General features: G+C 54.2%; 1 protein-coding gene and 1 non-coding gene across 2 annotated transcripts in view; one reads left to right on the forward strand and one right to left on the reverse strand.

Annotated features, from left to right (window-relative positions):
- Positions 1 to 1,269: 1,269 nt before the first annotated feature.
- Positions 1,270 to 1,341, reverse strand: TRNAC-GCA (transfer RNA cysteine (anticodon GCA)). Its single transcript has one exon. It is a non-coding gene; the product is annotated as a tRNA-Cys (tRNA).
- A 298-nt stretch (positions 1,342 to 1,639) lies between these two features.
- The window catches only part of LASP1 (LIM and SH3 protein 1), a 31,073-nt gene continuing 13,823 nt past the window's right edge, over positions 1,640 to 18,889 (forward strand). Inside the window, exons 1-2 of the mRNA XM_068418638.1 lie at positions 1,640 to 1,766; positions 6,202 to 6,296. Of these exons, the coding sequence (XP_068274739.1) occupies positions 1,698 to 1,766; positions 6,202 to 6,296 (164 nt within the window). The 5' untranslated portion in view covers positions 1,640 to 1,697. The remainder of the gene's footprint in view (positions 1,767 to 6,201; positions 6,297 to 18,889) is intronic.

The following is an 18,889-nucleotide window of genomic DNA, read 5'->3' on the forward strand; positions in this document are numbered from 1 at the left end:
TTCACCACAAAGCGAAAGAGAATTTCACTTAGTGGCAATAAATGATTTTTTATGTACTCAGGGATTGCCTAAATCTAATTTCTGGAGGAAAGCACAAGCGACGCTGCTGGTAATATTTCATCTGCCTGGTTCTCTGAGTGCTCTGCTAAGAAAGCGTCCTGACGGCTGGAAAGCAAACGATGGGAAATAGATATTTAAGACAATAACTTCAGAAAGCAAAGAAGCTTCTTGTCATTTCATGGCTATAACATCAACTGCTAACAGCAAACGTGGTTTGTAGCTAACGAGAGGCAAACATCAAAGCGTTATTTACCATAACAATGTAAATGGAGTGAAATGTAACGCGGTGCTGCCTCGCACATCTCTTCGAGCAGGGTCCGGGGACGTCAGCTCGCACCCGTCACCCCTGCAAAGTCACCGGGAGGAAAGCACAGGCCAAGCCGTGGGGTGAACCCAGTCAGGGGGCCGGGGATGGATGCTTCAGACGCCAGAAGTAATGTGAAAAGAAAAGAAAAAAAGAGAAAGAAAAACTGCAGCTGGAGCCGGGCCTCAGTGGAGAGGTGCCCTCGGTGGAGCGATGCCCTCGGCCGCCCCAGGGAAGCAGCAGCAGCTTTGCTGCGTGCAGGGGTGAGGCTGAACAAGTGGTGCGCACCCAAAACGTCTGGGTGATGAAGAGCCTCCCTCCCCCAGCAGCATCTTCTGAGCCGAGAGAGGAAAAACCACCCACAACATCCCAAAGAGCTGGATAAGCAGAAAAGCTCGGGTTTATTTTAAGCTGTGACAGGCCAGGAAAGGGTGGGAGGGTGGTTCGGGGAGGCTGGGAAGCGTTGGGCGAGGTGATCAGAAAAGGAAGGAGTGGGCGCCTTTGTGCGGGGATCAGAGAAGCTGCTTTGAAAACGAAGGAAACCAATTTTAAGCCTCATCCTGAAAACGTGCTAAGGGGGAAAGAGAACGGAGCGCAGCTTTGATGTGGGCGTGCTTTATTAAAGCCTGCCTACAATTAGCGCTCGCCGAGGCTTGTTCTTTTATAACAGGCTCCTGGAATGAGGAATTAAGGTGTTATGTCCCGATAAGAATTAAATTAATGTTTTTAGTGAGGTTTTTGTAACGTAATAGTTGGAATTGACTAGAGTTGATGCTGCCCACCTGGCTGCAAACAGCCTTTGCGAAAGTCGGGATGTTTCTCTTCGCCTTCGTGTCGATGCATTTCAATTAAATTTTAATTAAAAAAAAAATAAAACACACACAAAAAAAAAAAGTTTAACCCGAAGGGGGCACCCGGATTTGAACCGGGGACCTCTTGATCTGCAGTCAAATGCTCTACCACTGAGCTATACCCCCACGTGCTGTCACAGCTCCCGGGCGCCTGCTTACAGCGCCCCCACGCGTGCGCAGCCGCCGTTACACGCGCGGACGCCGCGGACGCGGCGTCCGCGCGTGTAACGGCGGCTGCGCACGCGTGGAAAGCTGCCACATGGCGCGAAGGAACCCTCAGGGGGCGGCGAGCGCGCCCGCACCGCAATTTGCGTAGCGAGGAGGGTCTACGTGTGCGTATGCTCCGCCCCCGCGCGCCCACGTTGCCCCTCCTCTTCCCCCCCCCCCTTATTTAGGGTCGCGGCGGCGCGGGCGGAGGCCCAGTCCCAGCAGCGGCGGCGGCAGCGGGTGGGGGCTGAACCCACCCCAAAATATCTTTAACCATGAATCCTAACTGTGCTCGTTGCGGGAAGATCGTGTACCCCACCGAGAAGGTGAACTGCTTGGATAAGGTGAGTTTCACGCGTGGGGGGGGTCTTTGTGGGGTTGGTTCTAGGTGGGGTGGGTCTTTCCCCACCTCCATGGGGTATCTCTCTGCTGCCCACCACTATTTTAGGGTCCTGGGGGGTCCCCACGCATCTTCCAGCCCTGGGGGTACCTGAGGTGGCATCGCGCTGGGGGCTGTGGACAGGAGCCCTTTGCCCAAGCGGTCGCAGACACGAGTCTGGGGGCTTTTTCCTTATATATATAATTAAAAACCATCAGCAGCCCCCGCGTCGGGGGAAGCTGCAGCCGGGCGCCTGTGGAAAGCAACAGTTAACGCTTCCCCTGGAGCCGGGAGCCTCATCTGGTTTGCATTAGCTCATTTTTTTTTTCCTCCTCTTCCATCCCAATTGATACTTCTCTGTTCCAGATTTCAGTCGCTATAGTTTGGACTCCCTGCCTTAACGCGGGGCGCAAAGGCGTTGAGTCTCTCTTTTTGAGTGTTTTCCCATCAAAAATAAAGCTCCACTGACATGTGTCTCTGCCAGTGCCGGGTGAGGAGGGTGGTGGTGGTGTGTCTGTGCCCTGCACATCTCCCATGGGGTTTCCCTCTGCGCTCACCCCTCCTGGAGAGCTGAGCCCCTCTCCTCCCCCCTCTTTCCCAGGCTTCTGGGACGACCAGTTTAGGGACTAAAAAAAGTAACTCGAAGAATGCAGCGGCATTCCTGAGCTCCAGCAGACCCTGTTCCTCGCATTTTTAACAGATGATGTTTCTTCCTTAAGCTGGGAACGGCCTGAAGCTGATCTATCAGCCCTGTGACCCAGGGACCCTCCGGCTTGGTTGGAGCAGTGAAGTGGCTCTTGTCTTCTGGGGCCTGCGCTGGCCTCCAGTAGCAATGGGGTATCCAAATGGTGGCTAATTGGAAGGGAAGGGAGGGACGACCCGTTGCTTCCTCCTGTGCACCCCGTGTTTGGGGTTTGTGCTGCTCCTGAGCTGGCAGTTGTGTGTTGGCATGAGGGCATGGTAATGCCCATCCTGAGGCTGTGTGTGCGGGAGCAGGCAGGAGGCTGTAGCCATCATTGTGTGCTTCTAGGGGTCTTATTGGCTTTCTCTAGCTACAAATCATGTCGTGGTCAGCCCTGCCATACAGCACACCCCTACCCAAATGGCTCCCCCCTATTAACTCCCCCTGTGTTAATTTTTCCTGGGGTTTCTGGCTGATGAGGTGGTGGCTGGAAGAACCTGCCCTCTCCCTGTAAAAGCACAGGCTGAGCTCGGTGTCGTTGGAGCGGCTGTCCCCCTGGTTTTGCTCTACCCCGAGCAAAGTCGAAAGGGCAGTTGTGGCGTTGTTTGCATAAGCGCTGAAGTTGAACCGCAGGCGGCAATAATGAAGGGTTTCTGGGAGGAAAAGTCTGTGTGTCGCTGCCTTTTAGCTTGCAGTGCCTGTTGCTGGTGTGTTGACAAGCAGATGTGCTTGGTTTTCTCCTGGTAGTAAAATCAGGAAAGTCCATTTCCCCCTCTGAGATTTACAGCAAAGAAGGAAAACTTGCTGCTTTATCAGGCTGCACAAATGCAGCGCAGCAGCTCGAGCCTGCTGACGGCTCTGGCTTGGGCGAAACTCTGCCTGTGAGTTCCGCCTCTTGACTTTTCACTTTGTCACCTTGCGAAAGGCAAATGCCCTGCTCGGGCTCGGGGAAATGGGTGGTGTTCCCTTCCCCCCAGCCCCGCCAGCTCTCCGGATAAGGTGCTGGGTGACGGGGCTGGCTTCCGCTGGGGAAGTGACATCTCCTGTGCCGCCCGTCGCGGGGTTTGGTGATTGCAGCTGCAACTGCTGAAGCCACGTAAAGCTGATGTTGGGTGACTTTTTTTCTACAATTAGTAGAAGTTAAGATTAGCGTTACAGTGCATTAAACCCAACCAAGGATTTGCCTTCAGCCCAAGCAGCCTCTCCTTATGTTGTCCTCTAACCCTGGAGTCTCAAGTGATGCTTGCAATGGCTGTGCTTGGCAGAGGGATGTTGTGTGGCTGTAGCATGAGCCATAAAGGATACACCAAGGTGTACTGTGAGCTCTGTCCCTGGATCTGTGAGTGGCAGAGTTGCTTGACGGGCTCCATCTCTCCCTGGACCACAGCCAGCGTGCTCCTCATCGAGTACGGCCTGCTGGGACGTGGGGCGAGCTGTGCTGTGCAGTTGTACCTGGGGTCAGCTCCAGATGTTCAGGGCATCAGAATTGAAAAGCACAGGCCTTAATGCTCCTCTAAAAACCTATTTGGAACCTGTCCTCTTTCTCTTGCAGCTGTGCTGGAGCATTACTGGAAGCCTACATAGCTGCGGTTCCCCTGTGTCGGTGCTGTGTCGCAGCCCTCCTTTTAGTGCTGGTTTAGAGTCATGGATATGGCATTAATGCTGTCAGTGGGAAGGCAAAGTTTAGGGGCAGCAAGGCTTGGGGGTAATGCTCAGGCTGCAGAGAGTCCTTTGTAAGAGCCCTGGGACAGAAACACCTCTGCTGAACAGTGCCTCATGCAAACTGAGGCAGGAATATGCATTAATTGTTCTCTGGCAGGGGGTAAAGGCCTCCTGAGTGCATCGCTTCTGCTGTGCTTACTGCGGAGGCTGCCGTGGGCCAGGGGACAGCTGGCCTTGCCAGATACGCCTTGGCTCTTGGGAGCCTGGGTATTCCTCGGAGGAAGAGGCTCTGAAGTCACGTCGGCTGTCAGTTCATCTCTGCGTATTTATAGTGGCATCTCTGGTATTTATGCACAGCTATTTCAACGCTGTGCATGGCTGATGAGATGTCTGTTAATTACCTCTAATGTGGCAGTAACTCAAGCGAAAGGCTGTAACTTCCAAGATGCCTGAAGAGCTCAGGACTCAGCTGTGGATATGTCTGTCCTTAAAGAGTCTGAAAGCTGGGAGTGGGGGGAAATAATCCTGTGTGAGGCTGGATGTGAACGGGGGTGCTGGTACAGAGCAGCACATGGCGTAGTGAGAAGCCCCTTCTCGCTGTTAGCAGCGAGTTCTGGAGGAACTCGTTTATAACTGGAGGAAAAGAACAAATATGTTGCTCTGAGCAACTGAAAGGTGGCAAATTGTGCTTCGGGGCTGAGTCACAGCCTGGTAGAGAGGCAGCGTGTTTGTGCACCGGGGTGTGGTACCTGCGGGTGGGTGGCACAAGGGCTTGGCTCTTACCCTCTCCTTGCAGGAGCACAGACTGAGCCAGGAGTTGCAGTGGTGGAAATGAGTTTTTTTTAAAAGCTTAAGGGTGGAAATCGTAGCAACAACCGCCAGCTGTCCCCCTGGGGTTTGCAAGTCTGGTCACTTGGTGACTGGCAGGGCATCAGCCTGGGTCTGCTTGGTAGCAGCTCTGAGCTGTTCTCATCGGGTTCCTTCCAGCCCAGAAAGCCACTCGGGCCAGTTAGGTGCCAAGTGGAAATTATTTAAGAGTAACCCTAAAAACTTAAAACATTTTAGAGTTCATTAAGTGTTGCAGCCCATAGTGTAGGATCATGATCTGCATTTCAGGGGTTGTCAGCCTTGAGTCTGAGCGTGTCTCGCTGGTTAAAAGGAGAGCTGAGCCGCTGCATGGCTGTGGTTGGAGCACAGACCCCAGCTTGGGCGTGGGGTTGCCTTGAGGCTGCTGCTGCCAGAGCTGGGGGGGAGAGGATGCAAAAACTACCTTCGCTGAAGCATCAGGCCAGCAGCTCCTCTGCCCTGTTGCTGTGTCCCCAGCCCTGCCCCGTGTTAGGCTGCAGCCCTGGCAAGAGCAGCCGTAGCTCTTGACAGCCCCACCGTGGGGAGAGGGGGGCTGAGGGGTGCTTGGGGTGATCCTGCATCTTCTGGGGCCACAGAGTTTGTGAGGTTTGGGATTAGCCACCGCAGTTGCAGGCAGAAGGGTGGTATCTGTGGTGAGGACCTTTGAGCCATCTGTCTGTCTGCTTCTCATGAGAACCTTTTCTTCTCTATCTCTGCTTGGCTCGGTGTCTGTGTGCAGCCTTACCTGACCTGCTCTTCTGGCTATCTCTTGGCTAACATCAGCAAAAAACTCTAAAGCAGCAACTTTGAAGCCCACAAACCACAGCTCTTAACTCTGCTGACAGTCTCCGTGCTCACCGGGGTTTATGTTGTGCCTCTTTCATAGGAAGAGGCTTCTCCTGTCCTTTATTTGGCCAAATCCAGCAAATTCCTGGCCTGGAGATAAGGAAGCAAGGTGCTGTTATAGTGCGAGTCACAAGTGTTGCTGCCCTGTTGAGATAAGATGCATTGGGAGGGTCGGGAGGGATTTACTTGTGTCCTAAACTAGCAGGAATATTTTCTGTCCTCTGGGTTTTGCAGGGGTCGTGGATGCCATCCCTGACATCCCTGGGCTGGAGGAGCCGCTGCATTCGAGTTGTGCGATTCTAGTGGGACGTGGCCCTGATTTGCAAGTCACTCATGTTAATGATTCTCTTGTCTCTGTTTCCAGTTCTGGCATAAAGCATGTTTCCACTGCGAGACCTGCAAGATGACCCTAAACATGAAAAACTACAAGGGCTACGAGAAGAAGCCGTATTGCAATGCGTAAGTCTCTGTTACCTGCTCTTGTTGGGCCTGGGAGATGCTGTGGGATTTGCTGGACCCTCTTAAGCACTGGTCCTCACCTCCTGAAATGAGGGGTGTGGGCGACCCTGACCTCTGCAGAAACTGTCCCTGCTGCTCTGTGTCACTTTCTGGGAGCGCATGTGAAGCCTGTGCTGAAGGGCTCACACAGGCCAATTAATGCCAGTATTAAAACAGTGTTTTCCAGGCTTAAATGCCAGCTGATGGCCACTCTCCAGTTCCAGCTTGGGCAGACAAAAGGTGAATAAAATTCAAATACAGGCAGGCATTTACATGGAGTTGATCTTAATCTGTATTCCCTTAAAGAAGGGGAAATACAAACGTGCTTATACCACCCCAGCTGAATACAGGTGTTTGGGGAGAGGAGAAATGCCCTTTTGTGCAGGGGGAGTGGTGTGTGTGAAACGGAGGGACACGGGTGTCACTGTGCTGGGCTGATGGGCTTGTGGTCGAGGGCGTTCACCCTCATCTACTGGCACTTGCCCTGGGTGTTATGAAGGTGAATGCATCTGCAGGTAAATACAGCTTGAATGCAAAGTCCTTCTCTCCTGAGCAGTGTGGGGGAGATGGAGGCAGAGCAGAGGTGGTTCTTATCAAGAAGGACCTTTAATTGTGCAGCTTTCTGGGCTCTGCTGTAGCACAATGAGTGCTGGTCCCTCCTCAGTCCCTATGCACATAGAGCTCAGTGCTTCCTTGACATGTTTCTTAATGTCTATAAAGCAGCTTTGCAGTAAGATTGTCCTTGCTGCTTCTTACACATTCAGTTCTTAGAAGGAAAATTAGATAACATAATACTACTTAGTGCTTGTAGAGCATGGTCTGTTCACAGAGCACTTTAAAAACATTAATCCTGACAGCATGCTTGTAAGATGGGTATTACCCTATTAATGTCTAAGACAAGTTGAAAGAAGTGGTAAGACGATCAACCATACGGTGCCTTAGCAAAAACCTCCTGCTTCTGTAGCTCTCTTGGAGGTTGGTTATTGCTGATATTAGGTGGTGATGACCTTGGACAAGTTGCAATCAAAAATTCTGTTGAATTGGGATGAGATTTATAGCATTCAAGTAAGTCTTGGCTGGTAGTGGTTGTGTCTTGGGATTGCACCTGAAATGGAGGGTGGCAATTGTGTGAAAAGTAGCAAATAACTCTTAGTTGTGTGGGGGCCACCAGCACTGTTAGAGCTTCAGCTTCTGAGGTGAAGCTGGGAATGTACTGGAGTAGTATGAGGGGGAAAGTTGGGGTCTGAGGTAGGGTGAATTGATGAGAGGGATGCTTGGTTTTGGACTATGAAGGTCTCTAAACCTACTGTGGTGGTGGTTCAACCAGCCTGGGATCTGTGAGCTTGAGTGAGCTGCAGGAGATAAGATCCCTCAGCTCTTCTTAGTGTCCTGAACCAGAGCTTTCTTCTCTGGATCTGGGCACCCTGATACCAGCTCTGGCAGAGAGCCTTGCCTGGCACATGGTGCTGGGGCATGCCCACCCACGGGTGCTGCTGGCTCCAGCCCGTAGGGATGGGTCTGGGGTCCTGTTCTTGTGCTCTCTCCCTCCAGGCTGCTGGAAGGGAAGTGGGATAATAATGGGAAATTCCTGAGATTCCAAGGAGTCTGCGCAACCTCGACCCATCTCGGTTTCTCAGCCCCCTCTGCTGAGAGCTCCCTTTGATGCTGGCTTGCTGTCTTAACCCTTTAACAACCTCCCTGAAGAAGGCATGGCTGTGTCTCGCCTCTACCCCAGGGTAGCCCTGGATGTTCACGTTGTGCACAGAAACCCACATTAAGTGCTTTGTTCTTCCCACCTTGCTTGGCTGTGCCTTAAAGCAAAGGGAAGTGAGAGCAGCTGAGAACTGCTGGCTCTGAGGCTTTGCCTCTGGCAGCTGCCAGCCCCTTGTTTGCTGGGTGGAGGCTGCACGGTTGCAATGCCCAGATGTGGGGTGAAGGGAAGCTCCAGCCAGAGGGCGGGGGTTTGGTTCCTTCTCAGCTGCTGCCCCCCAGTATCCTGGGGAGGAAGAAACATCCAGGCAAGGTGAGTGTGTCTGGCCCAAGGACAGCCCAGAAGGAGCCCACCCCCTCCAAACAGCCTCTGCTGATGCTGGAGTTGAGGGGCAACATCTTCCGTCCCCCGAGAAGGGGGTGGAAAAGCAACGTTTATCCTGGCAGGGAAGAGGCTGCTTTTCTGAACATGCCTTAGCACAGGGTCTCCTCTGTTTGAGCTGTGGCTTTCTGCCAAATTCCTGAGTTTCTTTCTTCAAGAGAGCAGGAGGAAGAGGGCTGGGCTTCCTCCTGATCTGACGTTACCCCAGCAGTAAATCTGTGTGAACCCTTTCAAGAAGGTGGCTGGTTAACTCTCCCCTCTGCCCTCCCATGCCCATCAGCGTCGGGAACTTGCTTGGTGGCAGACGTGACTGTCTCCACCCTCCTCACCCTTCCTCTTTTGACTTCTGCTGGGTACTGGGGTGACTGGTTGTTCATCAGAAGCACCATTTGAGGCTGGGCTCATCTCTTTGTGTGAGCACTTTGGACTAAAAGAGATAGACATGGAGGAAGGGCAATATCCAGGTGAAGTTGAGGCTTCTGCAAATGAAGGGTGGGGGAGAGCCCGGCTGCAAAGGATGGGCAAGACTGCATGTGTGTTCAAGGGGACCAGCGGCTCCCAAATACACATTATATGTAGGTGTTAATGTCTTAACTTGTTGTGCTGAAGGGATAACAGCTCTGCTGCAGCTGGCAGGGCTGAGGCTGGGGGATCGGGGCTGTGTCCCTTAGCTGTGAGCCCCAACTGGAGGTGGCACCTGCAGCAGGGCTTTGGTCCCCTCCTTCCAGACATCCCTGGTGACTGGCAGCTCCGAGCTTTGCCGTGGCTCTGTGTGCAGCACTAATCCCTGCCTTGAAAATCCTGTCTGAGCATTCAAAGCTGTGTATTTGGTCTGGGGAAGCAGCATCTTCAGAGCCATCCCTGGGCTGCTTGAAATGCAGAGAGGAGCTCGCCTGGGTGGGGAGAAGGAGCAGTATCCTGGGCAAGGGGCTCCTGTTCTGCCTCTGCCTTGGCTACAGGGTTGTTCTGCTCATCTCCCTTGAGGACATCGAGGTGAGACCTGAGGCTAGACTCTCTCTCAGAGCTGTGGGTTTGCCTGGATTCGTTCTGGTGTACAAGCAGTCGCCCTGTTGGGTGCATCTCTGCTTGGAGAGCCCTGCGCTGGCTGCACGCCTGCATCCCCTGCGCTGGCGTCCTGCCACTGGAGCACGGCCGAGCAGAGGGGCTGTCTGCTGCCTGCACACCCCACAGGGCTGGATTTTTTTTGTTTCCTTACTGCTGCAGCCTAGCTGGTGGGAAGTTAACGGCCTACTTGCTCAGCAGTCCCTCCTCCCCCTCCATGGAGAAGCAGCCTGACGTGCAGCATCCTTTGTTTGAAGGTACATGGGAGACGGTGCTGCTGGCCGAGCCCCTCTGCTCGAGTCCTGGCTTGGGCTGCCCCACCGGTGCAGAGCACAAGGAGATCCTTGTGCTGTTGCATCTCCACATCCCCCTTGCTAAGCTGCATTTTTTCCCCTCAAAAAGGGGCTGAAGGCTAAGCAAGGCTGCCAGAAATATCTCATGTAGGTGTGTCGGCGGGGTCCCCACTCCCTCCATCTGCCGTATTTGCGTGACTTCAGCTTCCCTTCACGGCGTTGACGTTCCTTGCAGAGAAGCCCCACCCGGTGTGGCGGTGGCGTGCGATGTGTCCCCGGGGATCGGGGATCTCGGGGCTGACGTTCTTCTTCGCTGAGTCAGGGCAAGCGGCTCCCGGCTCGGTGGCTGCCCTGCCCAGCGTCCCTAGACCCAGCACCTCGTGTTACTGGGGCACAGCGACTCCGAACAGGGGCTGTAAAACCTCTAATCCCTGGTGAAGACCCCAAAGGCCTCCCTGGCAGATCTCGCCGTTCAGATCCTTCCCTTTCCATTCAAAGCAGGCAGTCCCATACCTCTGGGCTTGGAAAAAGTTAGTGAGCGGCCCTGAGCTTCATAAGGAGCCAGTGATCTGTTCTTGGCATCCCTCTCCGCTCCATCTGGTAGCAGCCTACTATGTTAATAAAGTGATCTTCCAAGTTCTGGGGGGGGCAGGAAGGGAAAGAGGAACAACTGTGGTGCTGGGACGGAGTCCAGGTGTTTATCCGATGCTTTATTGGTGCAGAGTTTCTGGATGAGCAGAGCTGCCTTTCTGCCTTGGTGTGCAACTCTGAACAGACTCTGCTTTTTGTCTCGGTGTAAATGAAAGCTGGGCTCCCCATCTGCTGCCGTGGGGCGGGGGGGGACCCCAGCACACGTGGCATTGAGGAGCTGGGGGATACGGGGCACTTGTGCCTCACCTCTGCTGCGTTTGGGGCAGGGCTCGCTGGTTCATCTTCTGCGGGGGAGAGGGGATGTGGGGTACGGGAAAGCTCCCCTGAGTGATGCTGTGATTTAATGGTTGGAAGGCTGCAAATGTTAGTGAGTCCTCTTTGGGGTGGAACCTCTGTCTTCTGAAGTGTTGGAGGATGACTTACTCCAAGTGCTGTCTGTGTATCAGGGCTTGATGGGGAGACCTCTCACAGCTGACACTATTCCTCCTAGAAATCCAAAATCCTTCTCTGGGCTTCTGCTGCCCTCCCTCCGCCCCATCCGTGGCTTTACCTCCTCCCCATGGCTGGTTTCTCCCTGCAGTGGACACTACTGGAGATGAGTTTAAGCCAGTGATGCCCTGGTGTGCAGAGCCCCAAGCATTTGTGGGTGAAGCCTCTGCAGAGGTGGGAGAGGGGGCAAGGGGAAATCTCACCATGACTCTTTGCAGGTAACTCCTCTCCCTCCTGGGCTCACCCTGCATTGCCATGTTGCTCCTTCCCAGTAGCCCCAGGCATTCTTCACCCACCTGGTAGATGTTTCCTAACTGTTCTTGGAGTTAGGAGGAGGAGAATATGTGCTCCTGCTCCAGGGGTTTGATGCCTGCTTATTGCTAAAGACTAAATCATCTCATCCTGGCGAAGCAGATGGTAAGTGAGCTTGTTCTCCAAGAAACACTATCCTGTGTAGTCAGTGTGCTGCATCGCTGGGCGAGGGTCCTCCCGCTGTCACTGTCCTGCCGTGCATGGGGTGCAGCAGAACCGAGCTGGCTTCCCTGCTCCCCCTGCACTGGGCTGGCTGGTAGCCGCACAGCTCTCCCTGCTCGGGGTGGGTTTGTGGGGTCGGGCAGAGCTCTGGGGCTTGGCAGCTGCCCGCAGCCCTGCCCTGGGGAGGGGGCAGCAGCCCACGGCGTCCTGGGAGCCGGGAGTGTGGGGCTTGGGCTGAGCATACAGCGAGGGCTGCCCGGCGTTGACCTCGCTGGGGGGGCCAGGCTGCGGATGAATGTTGACTTTCCTAAACTTGCTTATCCACGCCTGGGGCCAAAAAACCTTGTGGAAAAACCCAGCTCCGCTGCGCTGCCTGCTCTGTTCCCATGAACGGCAGCGGGGGGAGGACGGGACAGGCGCTGCTCTGTGTTGGGGGGTCAGCGATGGGAGGGGGGAGCAGAGCCCTTTCCAGAAGTGACTTCTGACTTCACAGCTTGGCAACCCCCGTTCCCCTGAGTTCACTTGAAATCTTTCCATTGTGGATTAAAGCAGGTTTGTGAAAACAGGCTGGTTTTTACTGGGGCAGCGTGCAGCTGGTGGCAGTGGGCCTCGCTCCTCTTGCCTCCTCCAGCCCTGGGCTAGCCTGGCACCAGTACGCTGGGTGGGCAGCAGGGAGGGTCTTTGAGAAACATCATCCTACAAAGTTGTGGAATTACACGATGCAAAGCCATTTTTGAGGCAGGCTGAGAGCAGATGTTGGGAGAAGGCGGCAGCTGCACGCGTGGAGGGCTGGACCAGCCATTTTGGCAGCCTCTCACCAGAAATACTGGGAGGAACCGAAGTCTCTCTCTGCAGCCTGCGCTTTTATGGTAGGATGTTTGCAAGCCCTCTGCAAAGCAACGTGGTGCTGTTTTTATTATTAAAAAAAAGAACAGTTTATTTTTTTTAAGCTTGTCCCCAAGAATCAGCAACTCTTTGAAAGGCAGGATGTGAACTTGGGAGCCTTTTGGCAGAGCAGAGCCTATTGCTTCCTTTGTTTAACTCTTCTTTTCCGTAACCCCGATGCAGCTGCACAAAGGTGACTGTCACCTCTTGGAGGTGCAGGTTTGTGGGTGGGGAAGGGACAGAGTATTTGCAGCTGGTGCTAAAGTCTGTGCTGCTGCTTGCTGGACAAGTCTGCCCAGAGCACTTGCTTCAAGCAGCCTGTGTTGGATACAAGCAACACTCTGAGCTAGAGGCTCTTCTAGACAGTCATCTCACACATGATCTGTGGTGTAAACCAGCCTTGCTGGAGGAACAGAGGGGTTGGTTGAGTCATGCTGAAGATGCAGAGTCTGGGTCCTGTAGCCAACAGACCCACATCAGTTGGTTCTTTGTAGAACAGCTGGATGGTGCCATGATGCACTTAAGTGAGTTTTTACATCTGTGTCCCACCAGTCTCTCTATTGGAGAAGTTTAACTCTGTTTCCAGCTTGTGCAGAGCTCCAAAGGCAGAGGTCAAGTGCTGCTGCTCACCTTGGCTTCCTGGGAAGGCAGCTCTGGGGTGCAAATGCTTTTGGAGCAAGACTGGGATGCGATGGGGTACAAGTGCTTGGAGAGTCACGTTGATCTGGAGGTGAGATCACTGGCAAAAACCCTTTATGCTACAGCGCTGGGTCTGGGAAGGTGAAAATACAGCTCAGGTGTCATCGACTTATGGGACACAAGGAAACTGGGACCAAGCTTTCCAGTCTGGGGACTGGAAATGGGGCTGATTCTGGTTGGTGTATGGGGAGGAGGGGTCTGTGTTTGCTTCCTAATGGCCCTGGCAAAGGAGCTTCCTACCTTAGCCTTGCCTTTGGTTGTGCAGCTATTGCTCGTGGCTCCCCAGATGAACCAGGTGAGCTCTTTCTGCCGTGGCTGTGTGAGGGTGTCCGTGGTGACCTCTGGAAAGTGGGGTTGTCTCTGCCATCACTGCTCCTCCCCTCCTCGGCTGGTTCTTCAATTACTTTTGCAGGGTGTGAAATCTGGGGTGGCTTTTCTTAGCATCTCTCCTGATGGGTGTAATCGCCCGAGGTCCTGTGGAGCTGCAGATGAAAGGGGGTATTTTTCTACCAGCCCTGAGCAAGGGTACGATGCTGCTGCTGCCGCAGCGAGTGCCGAGCCTTCGCTCCACCACGTGTCCCACTGCCCCACATATTCGCGTGCCGCCTCGCTTAATCTGACAGCAGCGCCCCGCGGCGGGGGCTCGGGTGGGGGAGGGATGCCCTGTGTCCCATTTGTTAAGCTCTAATCAGGCAGGGGATGGATGCCAGCAGGGTCTGCGAGGAGAGACCCCGATGTGCGAGGCCAATCCACCGACTGTCTGGCAGCTCTGCCCTGGAAACCAGCAGCTCCTCGCCATCAGTTGTTAAAATAATCCATGTCTGCCTGGCTGATGGAGCAGCTGGGGGGTGCCAAGGGCTTGACCCTGCCTGGGCTCTGCACCTTGGCTGCCATGGTGTCACCAAAGCCACGGAGCACCAGGTGGTCCCTGAGACCCACTGAAACTTGCTTCACCCTCCTGCATCCTTGTCCCCTCCAGCAGGAAAACACCATGATGCTCCTGCCAAAACAGGAGCAAAGTGTTTGGATCCTGTTGTAGCATCAGCTAGAGGCAGGAACCAGGGGCACATCCCTACAGGTAGCTCACATGGTGTTGTTTTGTTGTTTGTTTTTTTTTCCCTGGCTCCCATTTGTTCTTGTACTGGTTTTGCCTGAACAGCTATTACTTAGCAGCAGACTTTACACAAATGTCACATCTGAGGGTGCGTGGGACTCATTATTTCCATGCAGTTTGTCAGAAGAGGGATGGTTTGAAGTGGCTTCTCCTCGTTTGTCTTCTCGGGCTGCTTGTGCCTGAAGCGTGTGGAGCCTGGAGGGTTTTTCTAATGACCCTTCAGGGCTCCATCTTCTCTTAATGTTACTTTTGTTCCCTGCGTGGTTCTCTACCTGTCGCACTAATTTAGGAAACAAGTGTTTGTGCAGCAGAGGGAGGGAGTGAAGGGCATCAGGGCAGGTGTGCATGTGGTAAGGGGTGTACACGAGTGTGATGCTGGCAGAGAGCCTCTTCCTACACGGACTTTAGGCTCGGTGCTGCGTGGAAGCTGCTCTGGTGGGCACCAGAATTCCTGCTGGTGCCAGTTTTGGAAGCATTCGGCTCTGGTCCTTGTTGGTGAGGATGGCTGTTGGGTAATTGCACGGGTGGATTTGGCATGCGTTGCTCAGGCTTCTGAAAGAGCAAGGCAGGTTGAGCAATGACCACCCTCCCCCTTCCCTGCTTCCCCAGCCGAGACCTATTTATGGTGACGGCTGGGGGAGGGCAGCGAGGACCCACAGCTCTGCTCCTTCCTCGGCTTTAACTGTGAGAAGGGGGAGAACTGGGTCTGCTCCGCCCCGAGACCACCCCACGCGAGGAGGGACGAGCCCATCTTTGCTGCAGATCCCGCAGACGCCCCGTTCCCACGCACACTCTGCCTCCTGCGCTCCCAACCCAAGGCAATTCACTTGCTGCCTTCTCATTAAGATTTAATTTATTGCTGAACTATTACTGTGGCTGATTCTCATGCCTGGGAGATGGTTTTTCCCCGCTCTGGTGTGTGGCAGGGATCCGGGCGTCTGTGTTTGTACTGGCTGGGCAGGGGGAAGCGCTGGCTTCGGCAGCGGGGAGCTGTCACTGCTCCTCCATCGGGAACCCCGACCTTAAATTCCCCACGGACTGAGATGCCTTTCCTTTATCAAGGCAGATTTTGTGAGCTGGGGAGAAGAGCGATGCCTAATCTTAGGGGAAGACACTCAACTTGTGCATCTCTTCCTACGCCTAGCGCAGGCGGGCAGATTACTCCTACGTGCTAACAACAGTCTGTAGGGGCTCAAGGCTGAGTAAAAAGCTGCCTCAAATCCTTGGGAGGTTTCCTCAAAATCTGACAGAAGCGGAAACCTAATTCTGGCTTGGGCTGTGGCTCTCTCTTCCTCGCCAGGCTACAGCTGTAGCAGGGCACAGCCCGCTGTGGGTACCATGTTCCTGTAAATGCCAGACGCAGAGCTGCTTGCTGTCCTGCAGATTATTTGTGTTATTTCTCCCCTACATCCGTGGCTTTGCAGTTTTGGACCTCCATGGGGATGGATTTCTCCGTTTCCAGCCCTCGCAGTGACTGGGGCTTCCCTCCTCCCTGCATCCGGAGGCTGCTGCTGGGGGCTTGTCGTCTCCCAAGCGTTATTAGCATGCCCAGGGCATGGGATGCGGTTGCCATGGCAATGGGATGATTTCGGCTGGCAGCACCAGCAGATAGGGCTGGAGCTCCTGGACCGCGGCTGAGCTGTAAACGTGGCTCTGGCTGGTGGTGAACACAACTTAAATTGCATTTGCCCTTCACGGGAGCCGTATGGTGCTGGGGCTGCACGCAGCCCTCCATCCCTGTGCCCTTCAGGGCATGGGGCTGGTAAAATCTGAGATCTCTGCAAAAGCTGCTGCTGAGCACCAGGAAAAGTCCTCTGGATTTGCAAAGCGCCTGGGCAGTGTTGATGGCACCTGGCTCTCCTCGTGGGACCAGGACAGAGCTCGGTTCCCATCCTCACGGTGGGTCTGGGGCTGCTCTGCACAGCCTGTTGCCTTCCAGACCTGACCTGCAAGTGGAGAATTAGCGATCTGGGAGGGCGCTTGGATTTTGAGCTGCTTGTACTTAAAAGGTGGCTTTGTTTTCTTTGACCTTAGTACGAGTCAGGCTGTGACTTCCAAGAAACTCAGGAAAGGGCTCCAGGATGCGAGTGGGAACTTGAGTAAAACAAGAGACAAGTCTCAGGACTGTCATCCCGTGCTCCCGTAAACTGAGGTGCAGCACTTATTGGATTAGTGTTCCTGTTAATTAAGCCCCAGCTCCCCCAGCAGCTGCCTAATGGCTCCTGGGTTTGGACAAAAAACCCACCCATGTCCTGCTGATGGTGTTTGCTCCTGACTCTGCCCAGCAGGTACCCGCACCCCTGAGCAGGGGCTGTTAAACGCAGCCTCCTTTGGCGTGTGCTGCCTTGGCCACCAAAGCTTGTGGGCTGCTGGGAGAGCAGAAACTGTGGCCAGAATGTGCAGAGTCCTTAAATAACTGGCAAACCCATGCCCGTTCCTGCAGCGTGGTGTCTGCCCGGTGTCCTGGTGAGCTCAGGACCCTCCTGGAGAATCAGGTTTTATCGTGATTGGGGTCTTAATGCAGGAATTTCTCTGCAGCACACCGCAGGCAGTAGCTTGGTGAAAGACCTTCCTTGATGTTGTATCCCAGCGTGAAGCCTGGACATACCAGTGCCCGAAGGGAGCGGGGAGGGATCCTGAACACACAGGATTATATCCCCTCTAATCAGGTTAATCTAAACAGAGATTAAACTATAGCCTTCAAGCAGTGGGTGATCTGTTGCTTGTGTGAAACTGATTCTTGTCCTTTTTGATCTTATTACTGGATGTTTGGGGACACTGTGGAGAGTTAATTTAGGCTTATTTGGTGTGGGCACAGCTGTGTCCTCTCTGCTCCCCTGAGGGCTGGCTGGGGTCTCATGGCCCATACCCATGGGATGCTCATGGGATGGATGTCCTCGTGGGGGCTGGGGTGGGCAGAGCGTTTCCCACCCTTCTGGGACCCGGGTGGTGACTCCCATGTCCCCTGGAGCAGCAGGTGGCTGGGATGGTGGTGTTGGGCCACGGCAGCAGGTGATGTCCAGCAGGATGAGACCCGGAGCAGGGGGGTGGTGGTGTATTTTGGGGAGAAGCTGGCTGGAGGGTGCGTTCCCCTGCAGGGCTGGGGAGGGGAGCAGCCTGGGAGCTGCTGCTGGCTGAGTTGGCTTTTCCCCTTTCTGCAAACCACATCTGCATTGTTTGGTTTCTGTGTGTGTAGGGGGGGCAGTTCTCTTTATTTTTTCAGTGAGGCTGAGGCAGCTATTTTTATTCTCGAGTTTCCTGCATTGCTGCTTTACTGAGGTATGTGCTGCTCTTGCAGGTCTGTGGTTGCCTGTCTGGTGCTGTCCTGCTCTGAGGCAGCAGCTTTCAACCAGCCTCCTCCACATGCAGCTGCCTTTCTGCTCGTTTGCCCTCATCTGACCACACTTTGATCAGCCTTGGGCAGAGGTGCTAACGCTGATTCTGCAATTAGATAATTGCTAATGATGGAGCACCCAAGCTCCCACACCATGGGCTTCTTAAGACCCACAAAGACCCGTTTCATGTGGTCTGGGAAGGGACCGGAGCTGCAGCTATTGTGTACATGGGGGAGAGCTTGGTTCAGCCACCAGTTGGGCTATGTGGATGGAGATGTGGGGACTGGAGGCTGCACAGTCAGAGTTTCAGCCCTGGAACTGGGATCAGTGTTGTGCTCAAAGCCTTCAGATCCCCAGGGGTGAGCAGGACCTCCCAGCTGTCCTCTGCAAGGAGCTGCGGTCTGTTTTCAGTGGGCTGGTCACCTCTTAGTCCTGGTCACCTCTTACAAGAGCTGCAGTGGGTGGACAGTCACATTGTCTGGCTTTGCAAGAGAATTTATCCAAGTTCTTGCATGTATTTTTAAAGTGAAACTGAGCTGCGGCGTGACGTGCTGCCACGTGTGCTCAGCGTGAAGCAGGGGCAGTGCTGGTGCTGTCCCTGTGCTTCCCACCCCCTCTCCTGCCCTGGGCAGTAATTTTCCTAAAATCCTGCAATCTGTTCCTGCCATCAAGTTTGGGAATCCTGCTCAACTCTTGTTGGAGGTTTCCCTTTCACCCTTTCAAAAGGCATTTCCCCTTCTTGCTCTCCACATTATAAACTGAAGTGCTGCTGTGGGATCTTTGGTTTCTTTTCCATCCCGTGAGAGCACTTACCATCTGTTCAGTGTCAGGTTTCTTCTCTGGGCATTTCCTGGGGAGTGTTGTGCTTTGCCTCCATGGCAGCCAGTGCTGAGCAGTCTGGAAATGTTCCTCTTGCAAACAGCTTCCTCTGCGCCGCTTGCAGTCAACCAGATAGAGCGAGGCCGGCTGCCAGGACTGGAGCTGCCCGTGGACGAGAGCATCCTCTGATGCAGGATGCAGCTGACCCCACATGAAGGACCAGCACTGGGACCTGAGTGGTGAAGCATCATGGTGTTGGGACAGAGCCTGCCACTTCTGGGCAGCATGAGAGACTAGAAATAACTGCGTCGGGGTCTGGTTGAGCCCAGCCAGAGGGATTTGCACCCTGAACCTCCCCTGTTACGTCAGCGAATTGCCTCTTGCTGTTTTCCCTGTCTCCTGGAGGTGGGAATGGCCATGTGAAGTGGCCACGTGAAGTTCCCCCATCTGCTTGGACAGGGCTCGTAGCAGCCTCCAGCTTTAGGGTTAGATATTTACTTTCTCCCAGTACCTGAGTTGTTCTGACTGCTGATTTACGTTGTCTATCGCAAAGGCTGCGTGTGCTCTCAGAAACTGCTCTGTGGCACTTCAGAACAAGAGCTGCTGGCTTGTAGCCAGGCCACGGTGGAGGTCTGCTTCAC

The sequence above is a fragment of the Nyctibius grandis genome, chromosome 26, assembly GCF_013368605.1.
Source record: "Nyctibius grandis isolate bNycGra1 chromosome 26, bNycGra1.pri, whole genome shotgun sequence".
In the NCBI taxonomy this organism is placed as follows: Eukaryota; Metazoa; Chordata; class Aves; order Nyctibiiformes; family Nyctibiidae; genus Nyctibius; species Nyctibius grandis.